Here is a 23,566-nt window from a genome sequence, read left to right on the forward strand (position 1 = left end):
TTAAGTTTACTTACTGTCCCCACTGTGTTTGTGCATTATGTTTACTAAATGTCCCCACTGTAATTGTGCATTGTTTTCTTATTGTCCCCACTGTGGTTGTGCATTAAGTTTACTTATTGTCCCCGTAGTATTTGTGCATTATGTTAACTGTTTGTCTCGCTATGTTTTTGCATTACATTTACTTATTGTCCCCACTGTGTTTGCGCATTATGTTTACTGATTGTCCCCACCGTGTTTGTACATTTGTTACTTATTGTCCCCACTGTGTTTGTGCATTAAGTGTACTTATTGTCCCCGCTGAGTACGTGGATTAAATTTACTTATTGTCCCCACCGTGATTGTGCATTAAGTTTACTTATTGTATCCGCTGTATTTATGCATTATGTTTACTTATTGTCCCCACTGAGTATATGCATGTTTACGTATTGTCCCCACTGTGTTTGTACATTGTGTTCACTTATTGTCCCCCACTGTGTTTTTACATTATGTTAATTGATCGTTCCCGCTGTATGTGAAATAAGTTTACTTATTGTCCCCGTTGTATTTGTGCATTATATTTACTTATTGCCCATCTTTGTTTGTGCATTACATTTACTGATTGTCCCCACTGTGTTTGTACATTATGTTTACTGATTGTCCCCATCCTGTTTGTACATTGTTTACTTATTGTCCTCACTGTGTTGTGCATTATGTTAACTGTTTGTCTCCGCTATGTTTTTGCATTAAGTTTACTTATTGTCCCCACTGTGTTTGTACACATTTACCTCTTGTCCTCGCTATTTTTGTGTATAAGGTTTACTTATGGTCCCCACTGTGTTTGTGCATAAAGTTTTTCTATTGTTCCAACTGTGTTTGTGCAATATCCCCACTGTGTTTGTGCATTGTCCCCATTGTGTTTGTGCATTACGTTAACCTCTTGTCCCTGCTGTGTTTTACATTAAGTTTACTTATTGTCCCCACTGTGTTTGTGCATTATGTTTACTAATTGTCCCTACTGTATTTGTGCATTGTTTTCTTATTGTCCCCACTGTGGTTGTGCATTAAGTTTTCTTTACTTATTGTCCCTACTGTGTTTGTGCATTAGGTTTCCTGTTTGTCCCCACTGTGTCCGTACATTACGTTTACTGATTGCCCCCACCGTGTTTGTGCATTGTTTACTTATTGTCCCCACTGTATTAGTACATTATGTTTACTGATTGTCCCCACTGTGTTTGTGCATTATGTTTACTGATTGTCCCCACTGTGTTTGTGCATTGTTTACTTATTGTCCCCACTGTATTTGTACATTATGTTTACTGATTGTCCCCACTGTGTTTGTGCATTAAGTTTACTTATTGTCCCCACTGTGTTTGTGCATTGTTTACTTATTGTCCCCACTGTATTTGTACATTGTTTACTTATTGTCCCAACTGTGTTTGTGCATTATGTTAACTGATTGTCCCCACCGTGTTTGTGCATTGTTTACTTATTGTCCCCACTGTATTTGTACATTACGTTTCTGATTGTCTCCAGTGTATGTGCGTTATGTTTTCTGATTGTCTCAACTGTGCTTGTGCATTGTTTACTTATTGTCCCCACTGTATTTGTACATTACGTTTATGGATTGTCCCCATTGTTCTTGCATTATGTTTTCTGATTGTCCCCACTGTGTTTGTACATTACGTTTATGGATTGTCCCCATTGTTTGTGCATTATGTTTTCTGATTGTCCCAACTGTGTTTGTACGTTGTTTACCGATTGTCCCAACTGTGTTTGTGCATTGTTTACTTATTGTCCCCACTGTGTTTGTACATTAAGTTTACTTATTGTCCCTGCTATATTTCTGCATTACGTTTGCCGATTGTCCTTACTGTGTTTGTGCATTGTTTACTGACTGTCCCCACTGTGTTTGTGCATTGTTTACTTATTGTCCCCACTGTGATTGTGCATTATATTTACTGATTGTCCCCACTGTGTTTGTGCATTATGTTAACTGATTGTCCCCACCGCGCTTGTGCATTGTTTACTTATTGTCCTCACTGTATTTGTACATTACGTTTACAGATTATCCCCATTGTTTGTGCATTATGTTTTCTGATTGTCCCCACTGTGTTTGTACATTGTTTACTTATTGTCCCCACTGTGCTTGTGCATTGTTTACGGATTGTCCCCACTGTGCTTGTGCATTATGTTAACCGATTGTCCCCACTGTGCTTGTGCATTGTTTACTTATTGTCCCCACTGTATTTGTACATTACGTTTACGGATTGTCTCCATTGTGCATTAAGTTTTCTGATTGTCTCCACCGTGCTTGTGCATTGTTTACTTATTGTCCCCACTGTATTTGTACATTACGTTTACTGATTGTCCCAAGTGTTTGTGCATTATGTTTTCTGATTGTCCCCACTGTGTTTGTACGTTGTTTACTGATTGTCCCCACTAGGCTTGTGCATTGTTTACTTATTGTCCCCACTGTGTTTGTACATTAAGTTTACTTATTGTCCCCGCTATATTTGTGCATTACATTTACCGATTGATCCTACTGTGATTGTGCATTGTTTACAGACTGTCCCCACTGTGTTTGTGCATTGTTTACTTATTGTCCCCACTGTGATTGTGCATTATGTTTACCGATTGTCCCCACTGTGTTTGTGCATTGTTTACTTATTGTCCCCAGTGTTTGCACATTTAGTTTACTTACTGTCCCAACTGTATTTGTGCATTAAGTTTATTTATTGTCCCCACTAAGTGGATGCATTAAATTTACTTACTGTCCCCGCTGTGTGCATTTTACTTATGCAGTGTTTGTGCATTAACTTTATCTATTGCCCCCAATATTCTGCATGCATTAAGTGTATTTATTGCACCTACGGTGCGCATCAAGTTCACCTATTTTCCCTACTGTATACCAATGCATGTGATTCCTAATACAGAATGTTTGTGACATTGGTGTAATATACGGAAGACACTCTAGTTCCAGAATAGTCAATGGTTTCCTGAAAATTCACAGGTTCTTTTCCGTGCCATGTGTAAAGCACCCATACAATGGACTCAATGTCCGAAAGAACATAATTTTAGTAGGGAGGAACCAGGGACTTGGCTTATAGGTTTCGTACTCCATCGGACCACTGCTTCTGCTCTAAAACTGTAAGTGTATCGTGGCAAAAATAAAACTGACAATGTTTTGTCCAATCAAATTTCATTTATTTTATTAACTTTCACACAAATCATTCTCAAAAAATAATATCTGAAGTACTTTAAGTACAGTAGAATTTCAAAATAAAATCTAGATCTAAAATAGCTAGGCATGTAAACAAATCAGATTACTATGATGTGTTTTGAACATTGTGTGAACACATTATCTCTATTGTATCAAATATTAAAGCACAAAGTTACTATGGATTTTAAAACAAGAAAAAAACAATTGAGGGGTATTTACAGGTTTGTCATTTTCAACAAAATAAATTAAATAAAACAAAATTTAAGAACATTTTATGTACAATTACAAGGTGAAAAGAAAGGTACAGTCTACTAAAATAGTGTACAATTTTGCGAGTCTGTTTACATAACTGTGAACCAGTAAAATTCTCCACACCAGAAATTTAAAACAATGATTTATGCATATCTTAAATATATCAAGATATAAACATTACACAGAAAGAAAACAAACACAAGTAAAAAAATGTACTGCAACCTAAAATATGAAAATGCAAACAACGTAAATTTTGTACTATAGATACTTGTAGAATGTAATTCAATTTATAGTAAGAGCTTTATTGAAGGTGAAATCTGGATTTTCCAAGAGCTTTTATAAATAGCAAACTCTGGATTTTCAATATTAATTAAATAAAAGAAAAATCTTGCATTATAAGGAAATAAGGAAGAAGATTTGGTTTGGTAATGGAATTTATATACAACCTGTCTGCTTCTTCTCTTCAAAGTGCAATACAACACTAAAATAACGGGGAAAAGGTAACTATTAAGAGCTAGGTGTATTATTCTTGTTTGAATAAGTTAATATGCAAAATAAATGTAGATGTAAATCAAGTAAAACTTTGGAACAAGTTTGATTAAAATCCTGCATAAAGAAATGTTCAACCTGTATTTCAACCTGAAATAATTTTTCCCCTTAATCAATATTTGTATGATTTTCAACAACAGATTTCTGTTCTATGCAGACTGTCATAGATTCTTTTTGACTACTTTTACAACTGTATATTGACAAAACTTACATGATTAAATGGTAAGCTAGATTCTGGTCATGTTTAAACAAAACATGTTAATACACAATTTTCATTTAAACAGACAGAAATTCACCGACTACAGATGAATGATTCAACAGTACCCTAAAATAAAATGATATTCTATCGTTCTCGTTAAAATTTCAATAAATTAATACTAAGTAAAATTTGAACGGAAACTTCATCTTATTTATACTGAAATAACTACATGTATCACTGTATGGTTTTTGTATTTAACAATTTCATTAAAAGATTTAATGAGCAAATAAAATATACAAACATGGAATAAATATTATACTGTACACAAACTAAAACAAAATAATGTATTGATAAGACTTCAAACATAACCATGGACCTTTTCTACTAGCCATATTTCAGCATCTTTTGCCATGCCAGACGGATGTCTACCTATAACATTACATACAAAATTGGCAATTAAGTGCAAATGACATACAGGTCGTTTTGATCTTACAACTAATTGAAGATATTTTCAAGTTTCTTGTGAGAGTCTGTTGTAATATGACATATCTATAAAACATGCCAATGGTAACATCACCTCAACCTACTAGCACGGACAGAGAGAATTCTTCCAAAATTTGATATTAAACTTCACATTATAGAATACAATACACAATCAATTGATTTGGAATAATATATGTATATAGGCAGAGGCATGTTATTAATATTTGCACTGAATCAGTTATACAGTCAGGCCTGGGATTCAGTCAAAAATTAAAAGCCTGAAAATCTACATTCTAAAGCCTGAAATGTGTTTTTTCCATAGAGTTATATAAAGAAATTCTGGCACCCAACAGCCTGAAATCAGGGCCAGTCCTGAAAAATCCTAAGCCTGTATACAACACACAGGATAACTGACTCCGGTTACAGGACATATAACCTCTCTGGTGTGTTAAAATCCATTAAAACACACTTCTGCTATATATTATTTCTTAATCACACAATTAACGAAGATTTCATTTCATAATGTCATCAATAAAATTTGCACAAACAGTTTATATGGTTGTCTACACTTAACCCTTACCCTGCTAAATTTCTATAATGAACTTGTCCATCTTTCAATTTGGACATTACCATTAACTATTAAAAGGGGTGCTTACCAAAAAGATACTGACTGAATGGCAAACGGTGCAGATCATGATCAGACTGCACAGATGTGCAGGCTGATCATGATCTACATTGGTCGCAAAGACAGAATCAATTATGTCCAGATGATAAGGGTTAAAATCTGCTGAACTGTAGAAACAGTGGAAAAGGCACAAGGTCAATTATATCTTCGTATATTCAAAGACTCTGAGCTGTTTAAATGCAACACTCCATTTCTTCTACCTTTCACACAGAAATAAATATTACCGGTAGTCATTTTATGATAATTAATGTAAAATTCATTATCATAAAAAAATCAGAATTCAAACAAAATCCCTAAGTAAATTTGTATACATAAAAACACACTGAACACATTAAAGTCACACACAATTCTCACAGCAGAAAGCAAATTAAGGTTCAATGGCTAGATAAACAAAAAGCCAGATAGAACCTTGTTGCTCTAAACCATATAGGTGGTCTTTACAGCAAAATAAAATCAAGTTTCTAACGAAAGTGCTTCCTGTTAAGCAAGCAAAATCAGGGCCCCTATTCATCAAAGTTTGAAGTCTGAAACATAGACTTTGAAATGCTAAAACTGTTAATTCAGAATGGGTAGGACTAATAATTCTGAATTAATTTTGTATTATAATATTATCGGATTGTGGTGGTGCTTAATGCATTTTTTTGGTAGAGCTCAACTAAGTACATTACACTTACTTCATTTGAACATTTGGATGCGGTGACTTTGTGTTTACATTTAAATTTGGAATATTTGAATGGCACTTTTCTGCATGCCAGTTCATTCATTTCATTATTACGGCCTGATGTTGCAAGATTCATGAATACAGGGCGAGGGTCCCTGTCTATAACGGCCACGCCAACATAAACAAATACATTTGTAGATCTTGCATGGATTTCCATGAAACTTGACATGAACGTATTATGTATTCCATATTCTGCTTCATTTCAAGGTTGACCATAGTCGAAGCTCATAGATATACTGTGCTGACGTCAAGGGATACACACGGCATTAAGTTTAAATATATTCCATATTCCAAGTTAGTATATACAACAAAAATTTATGTAAAGTTTCAGATAAACTTCGGTGATATATGACCATTTTGTGTCGATTCGCCGTAAAACCCAACTCGCTCACTTCAGATAAACAGAAAGATACACAGGAAAGGAAGTTACAACAATCTAAGTTTTAGTGACTGGAAGTCTTATACACTGATAAATATGGGCTCTGACATTTTGCAATGTTCAGCTTTTCAAGAATTTGTCAAATCACCTTAAAAGGTCAGTTTATCTTTCTAAAATGCAATATAAAAGCTATACTTATTTCTAAAATAGGCCTGAAATTTCTCAGTAAATTCTAAAATTTGATTATGCGACTACAGGATGAGAATAAAGTCTGGTTTTCAACTGCTGGTTTTTCACATTTCCATCTCTCACATCTCATAAGTTTGTCGATCTGAGCTTAAAACTTTGTCTAATAATGAAATAAAAGCAAAATTATGTAAAAAAAACACTCTTTGTCTGAATACAGATGCTGGATATTTATAGGAGTATGGGAGAAAAACAACCAAACGTTGAATATTTAACCATTTACCATCTTACCTTAAAACTGAATATTTTCCCAAGGTTAGTATTGTACCTTGGGTAGTATTGTACATGTCAGTCTTGGTTTATCTTTAGAAAGCCTTGCAAAAGCAGGTCACATTTTCCCAAATTTTATCCATTTACACAAATACCATTTAACGCATTTAAGCATTTACACACATATATTATGAGACAACACAGCATATTTTGAACATATCTGTGGATAAAAAATCAATTAGTACATACATGATTATAATCAAGGAAATCTCAATTATATCTTTAATCGTTGGCCTGGAAATGTTTACTGGTACCAAGTTAACACTGACATGCAGTTAAGTTTAAAACGCAATATATACCGGCAATGGGAACCGGTTTTCACAAAGCAATATTTCATTTCTAATAAACAAAATCATGGAGGAACAGCTTGAAAAAAAATGAGATCTTGAAGCCTTAACCACAAGAATACTGCAGCAGAAGCATTTGACTTTGTGGGCATAAAATTTTGTAGTTCTGGTCAATGGCTATTCTGTGGTGATATAAATTCATGCTTTTTTACTTCTGAGCACACAGTAAATGAAAAATTTACCTGTTAATTAGGATTAAAATTGTTGATTGACTCAACCACCAAAATCGGTCCCCAAAAAATATTTAGGATTTTACAGAAAGTGACTCAACCCCTGCATAATTGTGAAAAAAAAAAAAATTTAAATACTGTTTTTATAATGGACCTTGGTTCACAAACTATTCATACTAAAGTACTACAAGCTAGTTTTTTTTCTTAACTGAAATTATAACCATAGATATGTAACAGCTAATTTTCATTATGTATTGGTCTATTTATTCACTCCCAGGTACCAGTGAACATTTGCAAGTCTTGTATAATCACAGTTCTGGTTGATTTGTACAAAGTCTACAACAATGCAACAATGTTTTTCTCCCTTTGTCTGTATGGTTGTACAAGTGCATGAATTTGTCTTAAACAATATTATAAGAAATGGGTACAGACTTGGACTTAAAACAAAAAAAAATTGCATCTGAAATATCTTTTTTATCGAGTATTGTATTGAAAACTGGTACAAAACTTTTGCATACAACATTTTGAGGTTAAAATGTTATAAATGAATACTACCCACTTCTAAATTTCACATGCATAAAACTTAAGTCTGTTATGGTTGGGTTGGTAGAAGTGGTTGGGGGGTATTTGGTAAGGGGATGTGTGTGCATGAATTCATGGACATTCAATTTTTTAAAGACATACCAAATGGAAATTCTATTTAGGATTTAATGTCATGGACTGACTCCAACAAAAGTAGTCCCCCACCAAAAAACAAAAATCTGAATATAAACGGAAACATACTGTACCAAAAATATTATGTCACTTATTAGAGAAAAATATAATATATTGTTGTTCTTTTTTAAAATCATAGAACCTTACAGACAAGAGGAGAACTGTTGAGGTATAGTAAACAATATTGCATGTAATACATACATGCACATGACTTGGGCCACTCAAACTTAATTTAAAACCTAAGGAATATTTTATGCATACTCTTAAAGTGTCAATATGTTACATAAAAAGGTCTTATCAAACTGAATAAAGCTGACATAATGTCAACGTACTGTAAATGAATTTTAAGCAAAAGTTTGTAAATCGCATTGTTATAAATGCGTAGATTATTTACTCTCTAGTCAAAGGGAAGCAATCAAAGACAGTAATATCAAAGCACTTTTGCATATTTATCTAACTTTTCACAAAAGAGGCACTACGTATATTCAAGGAAAAATCACAAAACATAAGACAACACATTGATTACAGTCAGCATTTATAAAAACTCTACTGGGAAATGCTTTGCGGTCAAACCTCATGAGAGAACCTAGAGTGATTCCAATAAGCTTGAAGCTTTCATCACAATCTAGCTAAAACAAATGAGCCGTGCCATGGGAAAACCAACATAGTGGGTTTGCGACCAGCATGGATCCAGACCAGCCTGCGCATCCGCGCAGTCTGGTCAGGATCCATGCTGTTCGCTTTTAAAGCCTATTGGAATTGGAGAAACTGTTAGCGAACAGCATGGATCCTGACCAGACTGCGCGGATGCGCAGGCTGGTCTGGATCCATGCTGGTCGCAAACCCACTGTTGGTTTTCTCATGGCGCGGCTCAAATTAGTATAAACTAACCTAAAGGTGGTCTTAATTTGCAGGTGGTTATAATGCACAGGTATTTCCCTGGCTTTGAATGTTTAAATCTTAACAAAAATTAGTGGTCTTCAAAACTAGGTGTTCTTTTAACATAAACAACCATTATCACAAGTATGGCAGTATTAAAGAACTATTATGCTTTAATGTTTATGCATATGTTTTGGATCACACATAATTACCAGTTTAATGTAAAGATGCCTTTTTTTCAATCATATCCCAATCATATGACTATACATGTAATATGTTCTACCTACACAGTAGTATAACACATTTGGTTAAACATGATTTCGAACGTAAGCATTTATGTCTTAAAAACATTTACACACGCACTCCTCCCAAACCAACATACACTATAAATAAACAATCTGAGGACATTCTTTCTGCGTTAAAACATAGGGACATTATGCAACATGATGTTCTTTGATGTGTAACAACCTAATCCCACATATAAAACGTGTAAATGAATGTCTATTACCTGGTACACATCACAGTTTTTTACATATATATGCAATACATCATTATCACACTACAAACCCCCAAGTCATGTGCAAAAATTGAATTAAACCTAATTAAAAAGACAATGTTTCTCTATAAACTTATCAAAAATACTGTAGTTTTCACATTGCTAATTCATTGATCCTAGTGACTGAGATTGTATACATGTATGGGTATGCATTGTGTGTAGGTTTAAATAACATATCACATGAAGATGCAAGCGGATGAGCAACAGGCTCAAGTTTTCTGGGGTTTTGTTCCAAGCGAGGCTCAAACCCACATCAGTGAGGTGTGTTAAATTTAAAGTCTTCTGGGTTTTCAGCAATCAGCACAGGGTGTGCCTAATTATTTTATATAATGATTAATTAAATACAATTATTTTGGCAATCTTCTCAAATGACAATTCATTACTTGGTTTTTGGGACAAATAATTAATTAATTACAATAATTCAGGACAAGTAACTAATTATAATTAGTTTTCATCACATCCTGCCTTAAAATTTCCACTTGTATCTTTCGGCAAAATAAAACATTTCAATGCAGCCAAGTTTATGTCACGTTTAAGCAAACAAGACTAATAATGTGTTTCCAACAAGCTGGCCTGTGTATATGAAGTGACACTACTGTATTCACTCAGAAATCACTCTTCAGTTATATAAAATCGGCATCTCAAGCTACTGATGCCTAAGCAAATGGTGTTTTACTGTATTTCAGTAAGTGAGCATGGTGTTAAAATTACACAACAATGCCATTTTGACCAGGTGAATCAAAAATGCTTGTTTAAACCTTGTTTTCTTCATTTAAAATAGTGTACATGTAGCAAACCACTTGATTCATTTCTTTGACAAAGTTCACCAAGAGAAGTTCAGCATTTTGCCAATATTTGGATAACAATTGCCAAGTAAAATCTTAACTTCACTTTTAAAACATTTTTAACTAGAGGTGCTTTTGAGAAAAGCGCATGTCTCCCACAACTGCCTAATCATCTGAATAGTAAGTCTGTCTTTGTATACTGTTTCAAACTTTGTGGCCTATTGGTATTCACATGTTGGAGTAATTGGTCTACAATGCTGTATCGGGTGCTGGAGTAACCAGTCTACAATGCTGCACCGGTCTACAATGCTGTATCGGTAGTGGAGTAACCGGTCTACAATGCTGCACCGTAGTTGTTGGTAATTATTCTCAAGGGCCATAATTTTTAAGTGCCTTGACCAATTTGACTAGGTATCAAACTTGGTCGAGGTCTTATGATCAAACACATTTTGTTCAAGTCTGGTGAAGATTGGATGAGAAATGTTCGACTTAAGAGTGTGGACAAGCTTTGTTACAGACAGACAAGAGTAAATCAATATGTCTCCCACACCACTGTATGGTGGGAGACATAATTGCCTCCATTTCATCAAGAGAAATAATTTCTATCAAAGAAATTCTATTAACTATCGGGTGAAATCTATTGATGAAAACTACAGTATTTCTGATGACTAAAAACAGTCTCAACATTATCTGGACAAAATTCTATGTCTTCTTTCAAATAAAAACTGAAGCTGAGGGTTTAAGATTTTAAAATAATACATTCATACCACATAACTTTTCAGTAACTATACAGTTTAACATACCACCCAATGTTGCAATGTTCATTAATATTGCAATACGTCACTTTCATTGAATGTCTTTTCCAGTGTCTATATAAAGGTATATCATAATTATTTACAATTTGCAACAGTAAGAACACAGAAGAATAATATCAATCTTTGATTAAAAACATCAAACTGCCATTTTTGACAAATTTTCACAATACATGATTTTCGTAATATCCATTCATGATTTTTACTTGTGACATTTTCTAGAAAGTCTGCCATCTTGGATTCTGAGTATCAAAAACAATGGTACAGTTGATCATTTTCACCAGTACCTTTATAAATACATGATCAAGATTTTCTTAAAAGAAAATTGGCATTGTTTTATTTCATGCAATGTTATAAATCTATCCTTATTACAAACATATAAAAAATAAATTAAATAATTCAAAAGTCAGCCATCTTTGATTGAACAAACTGGTAAAAATTGTTTAAAAACATTCTATTTAGAGCAAGAAGCGAAAAAAATGAATTTAAAGAATAAAAAAACAGCTTTTTGATACATCCTACAAGAACTGAATCAAAACGTAATTTCATATATTCAGGAATCTTTGAATTCAAAATCAGAAAGGCGATTTTTGTCCAGATAATCCCGAGACTATGTGAAGAACCTAATTGTAATATACATTTAAAAAGCTAACAACAGTCTATAGTATATGTTTGGGTCTCTGATTAATGGGCATGGCATTCTGTTTGTGTGATTTGGTGCTAATGGCTGGGGACTGGGAACGTTTGGGAAGACTAGACGACGATGATGTGTCCATCGCCTCGTAACCACCTTCAGCGCCGCCGTTTGATGCGCCTGGCATTTCGAAATCGACCATTGGACTGTGACTGAAAAAAAAACATGCACATAATGGATTCTGGATAAATTCTTGTTATTTTTGGTGAAAAAAGTAAGTGCTTTATGCATACAAGACTTGATACCATCTTTTTCTTGCAATTTGTGAAAAATTTCAAATCTTAATATAAACCACACACTGACTTTTCTGGGGTTTTTTTTCTCCTACAGTCAAAAAATCTCTACTTCAATTAAACCAGTTTTTTGGTGTCCAATTAAAATTTTTCATGTTTTAGTTTCCTAAGCAGCTGCACATACTAACTTATTTTTTTCACTGAAATATTAATCATACAAAGTGGTCACATGTTAATTATTCAAGGATAAACATTCATGCTACAAAATAATCTGACTGGAGTCATTTGAAAACTTACTTCTCGTAACTAATTTTCAACTAAAATATGTGACATCTGGATTCATGTACATGTAACTGACATCCTGACTGTGATATTTTTAATATCGATGAATGAAAATGGATGTTTGCTTTATGGCACGTTTTTGTTATAAAAAGAATAATACAAAAATTTACAACAATTTTCAAAACAAAACAGAACAATTTAGAAAGAACATTTGAGCCGCGCCATGAGAAAACCAACATAGTGCCTTTGCGAGCAGCATGGATCCAGACCAGCCTGCGATGCGCAGTCTGGTCAGGATCCATGCTGTTCGTGAACAGTTTCTCCAATTGCTATAGGCTTTGAAAGCGAACAGCATGGATCCTGACCAGACTGCGCAGGCTGGTCTGGATCCATGCTGGTCGCAAAGCCACTATATTGGTTTTCTCATGGCGCGGCTCATTTTTCTAATTCATGCACCGCTAAAAATAAACTTTTATCAAACAAAAGGCAGAGGTATTGCAAAGAACATAGCATCGGCTTGAAAGATATCTACAGGTTCAGATTTTGGAATATTAACTACTGCTGGGGAGATTCTGACGTCAGAACAATCAGATATCACAGTTTCCATGTCACATCTGAAATAAACATTATGTATGTGAATGCAAGACAAAAAGGAATAGGATTAGGAAACACGAGCACCACCTGCGGGTGCTATCGCTTGTCTGCAATAGCTGGACAGTATGTAAGAAATAAGTTACAGTTCAGAATTTCTAAGTACAACAAGAGTGCCAGACTGTCACAAAATACGCCTATCATCAAACTTGGCCAAATTCAAGGGGCATAATCCAAAAGTGCCTGAGGCAATTTGGGTGGTTATCGTACTTGGCCGAGATATTATGCCCACAAACATTGCCAGCAAGTTTGGTGAAGATCGGATGAAAACTTCGACTTGCTATCTCAGTTAGTTTTGGTGATAAAAATATGTTTGATATGCTGTATTTTTTAATTTTTTTTTGATACTAGTATCTGACAAAGCAGAGAGTGGACAAGGCTAAATTCGAAGTTTTTTGAGTAATTCACGGGCAATAATCCAAGAGTGCCTGGGGTGATTTGGCTGATTATCATATTTGACCTAGATATCATGCCTCCAAACATTGTCAGCAAGTTTGGTGAAGATCAGATGAAAACTATTTGACTTAGAGAGCAGACATGCTTTGGACGCCGACCGCCCGGCTGCCCGCCACCACACAATATGCCCTGCTCTTTCAGAGAGGTGCGTATAAAAAGGGCCATAATTCTAACAAAATGCAAATCAGAGATACGGTTCTTGGCCAACACAGTCAACTAATAATGATAAATAAGTGTGCAAAGTTTCAAAGCTGTAGCTCTTATAGGTTTTGAGTAAAGAGGTACCTTAAAAAAAAATTAACCAAGAAATCCAAATTTTCTAAGTACAGGATTCTCTACCAGTACATTCCTGTTCTGCAAATAGCTACCAGCTTCCCAACATGTATGAATCAGAAGTGGAGGATGAATAAATTCAGACACAATGCCTATTATCAAACTGTTGCGAAGAACATGCGCCTCACTCGGGGATCGAACTCACAACCCCGTGATTCGTAGAACTATGCTCTCCCTTTTAAGCTAAGCGGGCAGGCCTACACATTTTTTTTTAAAAATTCTCTCAGGTGGACTATATTGCTCCCTCTCGATTTGTGCTCTACCTACATAGTACACCAGACAGGCTAAGACTGAACAGACCTGTCTTCGTGAAAAAAAGTCTTCAAATAAGAAACAATATCCATGTTCCCAAGAATGGCACCCAAAGGATAGATCACAACCAAAGTACATTGGATTTTAGTGTAAGTACCCATTGTACTTTTATCAAATTCTGTGAAATCTATTAATTTTGTGGGCATGAAATTTCATGGTTTGGGCTAAAATGGCTATTTTGTGAAGAAATAAGAAACTGTGGATTTGTACTTATAATAAAATCATGTAGAAATGTTACTTGTTCATTGGGATTTAACAGACATCACTACAAAATGCAGAAAAAGTAGTCTCCCACTAATTTTAAAGATTTCACAGTAAACTAAGATAAAATGGCCCAAAGACTCGTGAATATATTTTGCAACTGGCAGGAATTTATATCTGCCAAAAAGTCAAGAAAATTACAATTTTTTTTTTTTGCAATGTTAATTTTTTGAATATTCAAGCACAATACTTTATCATTAGTAAAGCTGATAATTATATGAATTTTTAAGCAAGTTTGTATCATAATGCATACCTTGAGTGTCCCCGGAATGTGCTTCCATGTTTTCTTGGAGATCGAATATTTTTCTCTTCGATCCAAGGTTTGTTGAGATCCTCCAATACAGATGGCGCCACATAGGAGAAACCCTACATGTATAATAATCAACACATGTATTCATTAAATCTTTAAAAAAGCGTTTTTTACATATTTTGCACTGACCTGCACACTGTTTCATCCAATCCATGAATCATATGCAAAACCTTCAGTTTTACTATATATGTTTCCATAGGACACTGGTGTCCCCAGTCATATCACTGTATGCATATTTTTGACTAAATCAAGGGCCATAACTAATGTCTGGCTCAGTGAACTTCCAATTAAAACACCAGATGCACAGCTTCAAACACAGAATAACAATCCTGTGAGGTTTGGTTAGTCTATATCAAATACTTTTTGAGATATCTAAAATACAAATATTGAAATTCGGATGGATGGACAAACGTATGGACAAGGGCAAATCTAAGAGCCGCCCCCCCCAAAATTTTCAGGACACAAAACTTCAACTGCTTTCTATGACTGCTGACTACGCATTTAACAAAGTTAAGTAGTTCTAAACCGAAAACATAGACATATGATGGTTAAAATCTGTATGATCTTTTATCATTTTGAAATACCTATCAATTTTAATTATTTTACACATTCTTACCTGGAATACTACATTCTGGCTTTCACTGAGGACATTTTCATCTGGGGAATCTACAGGGGTCTGTTTGGTGAATTTTGTATCAAACTGACTAACATCTTCATCATTTGTCTACAAGAAGTAAATAATCAGTATAATTAACCCTTAGCCTGCTGCAGGCGAATTTAACAGCCTTTGCAAACAGCTTGGAACCAGATCAGACGCCGATTAAATCGGCGTCTGATCAGGTTCCAAGCTGTTTGCTACTCTGACAATATTTCTTCCAATTTTGGAGCAAATTGAATGAACTTTACAATTTTAGCAGACAACATTTCCAGCAGACGACAATTTATCTAGCATGCTAAAGGTTAAACATCTCGTTAGCATGAACATTACATATACTATATGATTGGTTTCTATTCAACATGCTTTTAATGAGCTTTCACAGTCAGAACTAAGTATCAAATGTGACAATATTAAAACACTTTCTGACTGGCTTGCCAATTCATAGTTGAAACTTTTGAAATGATAACCAAAGGACCAATGGGAAACTATATTCTCTCAGTCATTCGCACGTCCTGCAATAGTTTTGACTATTGACCTGCAAGCCACACTATTACACAGAATAATATACAGTGCAACATCTTGTGAGTGAACACCTTTGGGAAGATTCAACCGCTTTAAGGTCATTTAGCGGGGAAAAAATTCAACAAAGGGGAAATCACATCACTTCAGTTCTCTCTATTCCTAACACTGGTCTGATATGATTCAAGTCTCATGTAAATATTTAACCAACCTCAGATATTAAATCTATTTTCTGCCTCATCATATACTGTGAAATCATTAATATTCATGGGGTATTAATTCTAATGGATTTTGTAATTGCATCAACCCATGAAATTAAATCCCAACAAACTAACAATAACACCTATTAATGTTATCTTCAAAATTTGAAATCCAAAAATTCAAATCCCCATGAAATAACGGTTTTGGCTAAAACCTTGAAATTACATCACCACAAAAGTAACTGATTTCACAGTATTTTGTATTTGAAGTAAATAATTTAAAAAGAAGTTAAACTTACTAAAGATGGTTTGAACGGTGGTTCAACTCTCCGGTGAATGAGGTCATTCCAATTGATTTGTCGGAAAAATGCATGAGCCTGAAAACATTCATGATTTAAATTAATAACACTGTCAGAGCATAAATAAAAGCTATGCAGTAAGTTCAAACATGTACTGGTAAATCTACAATCATAGTCCTGCCCTGGACATACATAGCAGCTGTACAAGACCCTTGGAAGCCAGGAAGCAGAACTATTACAGATTTTGGTACCATAAAATGCGTAAACTGACATAACATCATGACAAGGGTGATACTAGAAATGTGTCCATGGGACACAGATGCCCCCACTACATGACATTAAAATGACAATTTTTTCCCAGGTCAGGGGCCAGAACTCCTACAATACTGAATGAATCTGGATGCGAAACCCCAGGTGCACAACTGCACATGCTGACCAACATTCCTGTAAACTTTGGTGACTCTAGGTCAAATACTTTTGGAGCTACTCACGACACAACATTAAAATGACACATTTTTAACTAAGTCAGTGGCTATAACTCCTACACGACTAAATGAATCCGGACGCGAAACCCCAGGTGCACAACTGCATATGCTGACCAACATTCCTGTAAACTTTGGTGATTCTAGGTCAAATACATTTGGAGCTATGCGCGACACAACATTAAAATGAGCAATTTTTTACTAAGTCAGGGGCCATAACTCCTACAAGACTGGATGAATCCAGACGCGAAACCCCAGGTGCACAACTACACATGCTGACCAACATTCCTGTAAAGTTTTGTGACTCTAGGTCATATACTTTCGGAGCTAGGCGCGACACAACATTAAAATGACCAATTTTTACAAAGTCAGGGGCCATAACTTCTACATGACTGAATGAATCCTGACTTGAAACCCCAGGTGCACAACTACACATGCTGACCAACATTCCTGTAAAATTTTGTGACTCTACGTCAAATACTTTCAGAGCTACGCACGACACAACATTAAAATGACCAATTTTTTACTAAGTCAGGGGCCATAACTCCTACATGACTGGATGAATCCAGACGCGAAACCCCAGGTGCACAACTACACATGCTGACCAACATTCCTGTAAAGTTTTGTGACTCTAGGTCATATACTTTTGGAGCTAGGCGCGACACAACATTAAAATGACCAATTTTTACAAAGTCAGGCGCCATAACTTCTACAAGACTGAATGAATCCGGACGCGAAACCCCAGGTGCACAACTACACGTGCTGACCAACATTCCTGTAAAGTTTTGTGACTCTACGTCAAATACTTCCAGAGCTACGCAAGACACAACATTTTCGGAAGGACGGACGGACGGACAGAAGGACGGATGGACAAGAGCAAATCTATATGCCCCCCCACCCCCCCAAATTGGTGGGGGCATAAAAAGTGCAATACAGTTGACTAAAGAAAGGAAAGTATATCCTTAAATGCACATTTCTACTTGACAAGTAAAGAGTAAGTCAGTGGTAAACAATAGCCCCCATAGTAGAGTGGTTTAGTTCCCTGATTGACCCATTTTTTCATCAACACCATGAGAACCATGCCACACTCAATGTGTAAAATATTTTCAGGTAAGGCAGCCAAAATTTTTAGTTAAAACAATCAGACTTTTACACAACAACCACTTCGATCAAGACAAAAAGTTGTTTTAAAGTACACCAGTTCATTCTTTATTCACAGCTAAAACTAGAACTGTCACAGGAGTGACTCATACCCCCACCATACGGTCTTGTCACAGAAGAATGGCAACCATAACAAATCTTAAAAATACTTTGGAGTACTTCATCCTGGGCTTCCACATATAAGTAATACTAGCATAATACTAGTATAGTAATACTAGTAAATATATTAAATCTCTAATATTAGAGATACACTAAAAGTGAATACAAAAAAGTGTCTTACCGAAAATGTTTTTACTTTTTACACAGGACTTACAATAAAAAAGTTAGAAAAATACCTAAAATATTGAAAATCTAAAAATAGGATTTCTAAAAATAGACTAATTCCTGGAATTTAAGGGGAAGAAACTCAGTACAAAAGTTAAAACAAGAGCACCGCCTTGCGGGTGCTGACGCTCATCTGATTTTTTTTGTGTAATAGAAATATTGTCCTACCCATGATTTTCTAAGTCTAAAAAGGGCCATCATTCTTGCAAAAAGCAGGATAGAGTTATGTTTCTTAATGTTCAGTGTCCACTTATGATGGTGAAAAACTGTTGCAAGTTTTAAAGCAATAGCTTTGATAGTTTATGAGAAAAGTTGACTTAAACATAATACTCAACAAGAAAATGATTTTCTAAGTCCAAAAGGGGCAATAATTATTGCAAAAAGCCGGATGGAGTTATGTTGCTTGCTGTACAGGGTCAGCTTATGATGGTGAACAAGTGTTGCAAGTTTTAAAGCAATAGCTTTGATAGTTTAGGATAAAAGCTGACCTAAACATAAAACTTAACCATAAAAAAAAAAGTTTCTAAGTCCAAAAGGGGCAATAAATCTTGCAAAAAGCAAGATGGAGTTATGTTTCTTGATGTTACAGGGTCTGCTTATGATGGTGAACAAGTATTCCAAGTTTCAAAGCAATAGCTTTGATAGTTTAGGAGAAAAGTTGACCTAAACATAAAACTTAACCAAGAAATCTGATATTTTCTAAGTCCAAAAGGGCCATAAATCTTGCAAAAAGCAGGATGGAGTTATGTTTCTTGCTGTACAGGGTCAACTTATGATGGTGAAAAGTGTTGCAAGTTTTAAAGCAATAGCTTTGATAGTTTAGGATAAAAGCTGACCTAAACATAAAACTTAACCATAAAAAAAAAGTTTCTAAGTCCAAAAGGGGAAATAAATCTTGCAAAAAGCAAGACGGAGTTATGTTTCTTGATGTACAGGGTCTGCTTATGATGGTGAACAAGTATTCCAAGTTTCAAAGCAATAGCTTTGATAGTTTAGGAGAAAAGTTGACCTAAACATAAAACTTAACCAAGAAATCTGATATTTTCTAAGTACAAAAGGGGCCATAAATCTTGCAAAAAGCAAGATGGAGTTATGTTTCTTGATGTACAGGGTCTGCTTATGATGGTGAACAAGTATTCCAAGTTTCAAAGCAATAGCTTTGATAGTTTAGGAGAAAAGTTGACCTAAACATAAAACTTAACCAAGAAATCTGGTATTTTCTAAGTACAAAAGGGGCCATAAATCTTGCAAAAAGCGAGATGGAGTTATGTTTCTTGCTATACAGGGTCAGCTTATGATGGTGAACAAGTATTCCAAGTTTCAAAGCAATAGCTTTGATAGTTTAGGAGAAAAGTTGACCTAAACATAAAACTTAACCAAGAAATCTGGTATTTTCTAAGTACAAAAGGGGCCATAAATCTTGCAAAAAGCGAGATGGAGTTCTGTTTCTTGCTATACAGGGTCAGCTTATGATGGTGAACAAGTATTCCAAGTTTCAAAGCAATAGCTTTGATAGTTTAGGAGAAAAGCTGACCTAAACATAAAACTTAACCAGGCAACGCCGACGCAGACGCCGACGCCGACAACCGCTCAAGTGATGACAATAACTCATCATTTTTTTTCAAAAAATCAGATGAGCTAAAAAGGTTACTTCCCTTCGGCTCTAAGCCAATCAGAATGTGATATAGTGAAAATACATCAAAATTAACCTTAAATTCTATGTAAAAGGGGACACAATTCAAGAAAAATTAGTGTCAGAGTTATGCACCTTGTGTCACATGATGTGGGTGATGAGGTGGAACATCTGTTTTAAGTCTGAATCAAATCCATTCAGTAGTAACTGAGATATAGTGAAAATACATCAAAATTAACCTTAAATTCTAAGTAAAAAGGGGCATAATTCATGAAAAAATGGTGTCAGAGTTATGCACCTTGTGTCACATGATGTGGGTGATGAGGTGGAACATCTATTTTAAGTTTGAATCAAATCCATTTTGTAATAATTGAGATCTAGTGAAAATATATCAAAATCAACCTTAAATTTAAAGTAAAAGGGGACATAATTCATAAAAAATTTATGACAGAGTTAAGCACCTTATGTCACATCATCTGGGTGATGAGGTGGAACAACTATTTTAAGTTTTAATCAAATCCATTTAGTAATAACTGAGATATAGTGAAAATACAACAAAATTAACCTTAAATTCTAAGTAAAAGGGGACATAATTCACGAAAACTTGGTGTCAGAGTTATGCACCTTGTGTCACATGATGTGGGCACATGATGTGGGTGATGAGGTGGAAAATCTATTTTAAGTTTGAATCAAATCCATTCAGTAGTAACTGAGATATAGTGAAAATACATCAAAATCAACCTTAAATTCTAAGTAAAAAGGGGCATAATTCATAAAAAAAATGGTGTCAGAGTTATGCACCTTGTGTCACATGATGTGGGTGATGAGGTGGAACATCTATTTTAAGTTTGAATCAAATCCATTTAGTAACAAGCAAATTCGATGAATTGGTATCCCCCGTCGAAAGGGTTTGTGGTGAGGAATGGCAAAAAGATATATCCGGCAAAAAGTTAAGGATGTTAATAAGAAGAAAATAATTTCATTAGTCAAAATCAATTTAACAGAAAACAAATGTTTAACAAGCAAATTCGATGAATTGGAATCCCCCGCCGAAAGGGTCAGAGTTGAGGAACGGCAAAAAAATATATCCAGCAAAAAGTTAAGAATGTTACCAAGAAGCAAATAATTTCATTAGTCAAAATCAAATTAAAAGAAAATGAATGGTTTGTTTGGGTGGGGCTGGGGGGGGGGGGGGGGGGGGGGGGATACAACAGTTTACATGTTGATTATAAATATTGATAGAAAATGAAAAATGAAAAAAATAAAAACAAGAGGGCCATGAAGGCCCTGTATCGCTCACCTGACCTATTGACCTAAAGATCATCAAGATTAACATTCTGACCAAGTTTCATCAAGATATGTTCATAAATGTGGCCTCTACAGTGTTAACTAGCTTTTCTTTTGATTTGACCCCGTGACCTAGTTTTTGACCCAACATGACCCAGATTTGAACTTGACCTAAAGATCATCAAGTTTAACATTCTAAGTTTCATGAAGTTACAGTCATAAATGTGGCCTCTAGAGTGTTAACAAGCTTTTCCTTTGATTTGCCCCCATGACCTAATTCTTGACCCAACATGACCCAGATTCAAACCTGACCTAAAGATCATCAAGTTTAATATTCTGACTAAGTTTCATGAAGATATAGTCATAAATGTGGCTTCTACAGTGTTAACAAGCTTTTCCTTTGATTTAACCTAGTGACCTAGTTTTTGACCGAAGCTGACCCAGGTTTAAATTTGACCTAAAGAGCATCAAGATAAACATTCTGACCAAGTTTCTTTAAGATATGGTCATAAATGTGGCCTCTACAGTGTTAACTAGCTTTTCCTTTGATTTGACCAGGTGACCTAGTTTTTAATCCTACATGACCCAGATTCAAACTGGACCTTAAGATCATCAATATTAACATTCTGACCAAGTTTCATAAATGCGGCCTCTACAGTGTTAACAAGCTTTTCCTTTGATTTGACCTGGTGACCTAGTTTTTGACCCCAGATGACCCAATATCGAACTCATCCAAGATTTTATGGAGGGTAACATTCTGACCAAGTTTCATTAAGAATGGGCCAAAAATGTGACCTCTAGAGTGTTAAAAAGCTTTTCCTTTGATTTGACCTGGTGACCTAGTTTTTGACCCCAGATGACCGAATATCGAACTCGTCCAAGACTTTATGGAGGGTAACATTCTGGCCAAGTTTCATTAAGATTGGGTCAAAATTGTGACCTCTAGAGTGTTAACAAGCTTTTCCTTTGATTTGACCTGGTGACCTAGTTTTTGAACCCAGATGACCCAATATCGAACTCGTCCAAGATTTTATGGAGGGTAACATTCTGACCAAGTTTCATTAAGATTGGGCCAAAAATGTGACCTCTAGAGTGTTAACAGTCAAATTGTTGACGACGGACGGACGGACGACGGACGACGACGGACGCCGGACACAGGGTGATCACTAAAGCTCACCTTTGAGCACTTCGTGCTCAGGTGAGCTAATAAAAAAAAAATAAATGGTGGGGGGGGGGGGGGGGGGGGGGGGGACCAAGGTAAGGTGGTGACCAGGTGTAGGTACACAACATCACATGTTTATAATAAATGTTCATGGAAAAGAATGAAAGAAGTTTAATGAAATTCTTCCAATTGGTTGGTTTGTTATGTACAGATCTGTGGATTTTTAAACAATTAAAGGGCAATAACTATATGGAAAATTGACCAATCGAAAAAAACTTGAAGGGCATCGTCGCAGTATCTTGGTTCATGTCTGTTTCAAGTTTGATGAAATTCTACCTGCTAGTTACTGAGAAATGGCTGCAGACGGACATTTTTCATTAAATCAAGGGCAATAACTCTGACAGAAATTGACCTATCAAAAAAAAAAACTTGACGGGCATCAGCACAGTATCTTGGTTCATGTCTATTTCAAATTTGATGAAATTCTACCTGTTAGTTACTGAGAAATGGCTGCAGACGGACATTTTTTATTAAATCAAGGGCAATAACTCTGAGGGAAATTGACCAATCAAAAAAAAAAAACTTGACGGGCATCATCGCAGTATGTTGGTTCATGTTTATTTCAAGTTTCATGAAATTCTACCAAGTAGTTACTGAGAAATGGCTGCGGACGGACGGACGGACGGACTGACAACGCCATTTCAATACCCCCCTCCCGATTTCATCGGCGGGGGATAATTAAAGAGTACATAATAAATGTATGATACTTGATCCTGACTAAAGAATTTATTTTGAATGGGATATGCTTGCTTACTGTAATAAGCTTAGCTTTTAAAATTAAATGCAGTTAATTGAAATGTGAGCTTGAAGTTTAACTGGAACGAAATGTTGTCTTTGAGTGGTTTGGCAGCAGGTGTTGCTGTTTAACATGTACATTTGAACTTAAAAGAGATGTCCTTGAGAGAACACAGGTAAGATACTTGGGCAACATGGCTGAGGGCAAGGTTTGTGCAGTCATAACATAACATGTAATGCTGAAGGTTTGAACATTTAAAAAAAAAAA

General features: G+C 35.3%; 1 protein-coding gene across 2 annotated transcripts in view; it reads right to left on the reverse strand.

Annotated features, from left to right (window-relative positions):
* Positions 1–3,161: 3,161 nt before the first annotated feature.
* The window catches only part of LOC123533945 (ribosomal protein S6 kinase beta-1-like), a 34,065-nt gene continuing 13,660 nt past the window's right edge, over positions 3,162–23,566 (reverse strand). The window contains exons 13-16 of one of the 2 annotated variants that reach the window (XM_045315937.2): positions 16,455–16,532; positions 15,395–15,502; positions 14,722–14,834; positions 3,162–12,092 (exon numbers count right to left, since the gene is read on the reverse strand). In XM_045315937.2, coding sequence (XP_045171872.2) covers positions 11,906–12,092; positions 14,722–14,834; positions 15,395–15,502; positions 16,455–16,532 — 486 coding nt within the window. In that variant the 3' untranslated portion in view covers positions 3,162–11,905. Of the gene's footprint in view, positions 12,093–12,876; positions 13,070–14,721; positions 14,835–15,394; positions 15,503–16,454; positions 16,533–23,566 lie in introns of those variants that run through there. The other variant, XM_045315938.2, reaches the window with a different exon arrangement.

This window comes from Mercenaria mercenaria, chromosome 12 (genome assembly GCF_021730395.1).
Source record: "Mercenaria mercenaria strain notata chromosome 12, MADL_Memer_1, whole genome shotgun sequence".
Taxonomy (NCBI): Eukaryota; Metazoa; Mollusca; class Bivalvia; order Venerida; family Veneridae; genus Mercenaria; species Mercenaria mercenaria.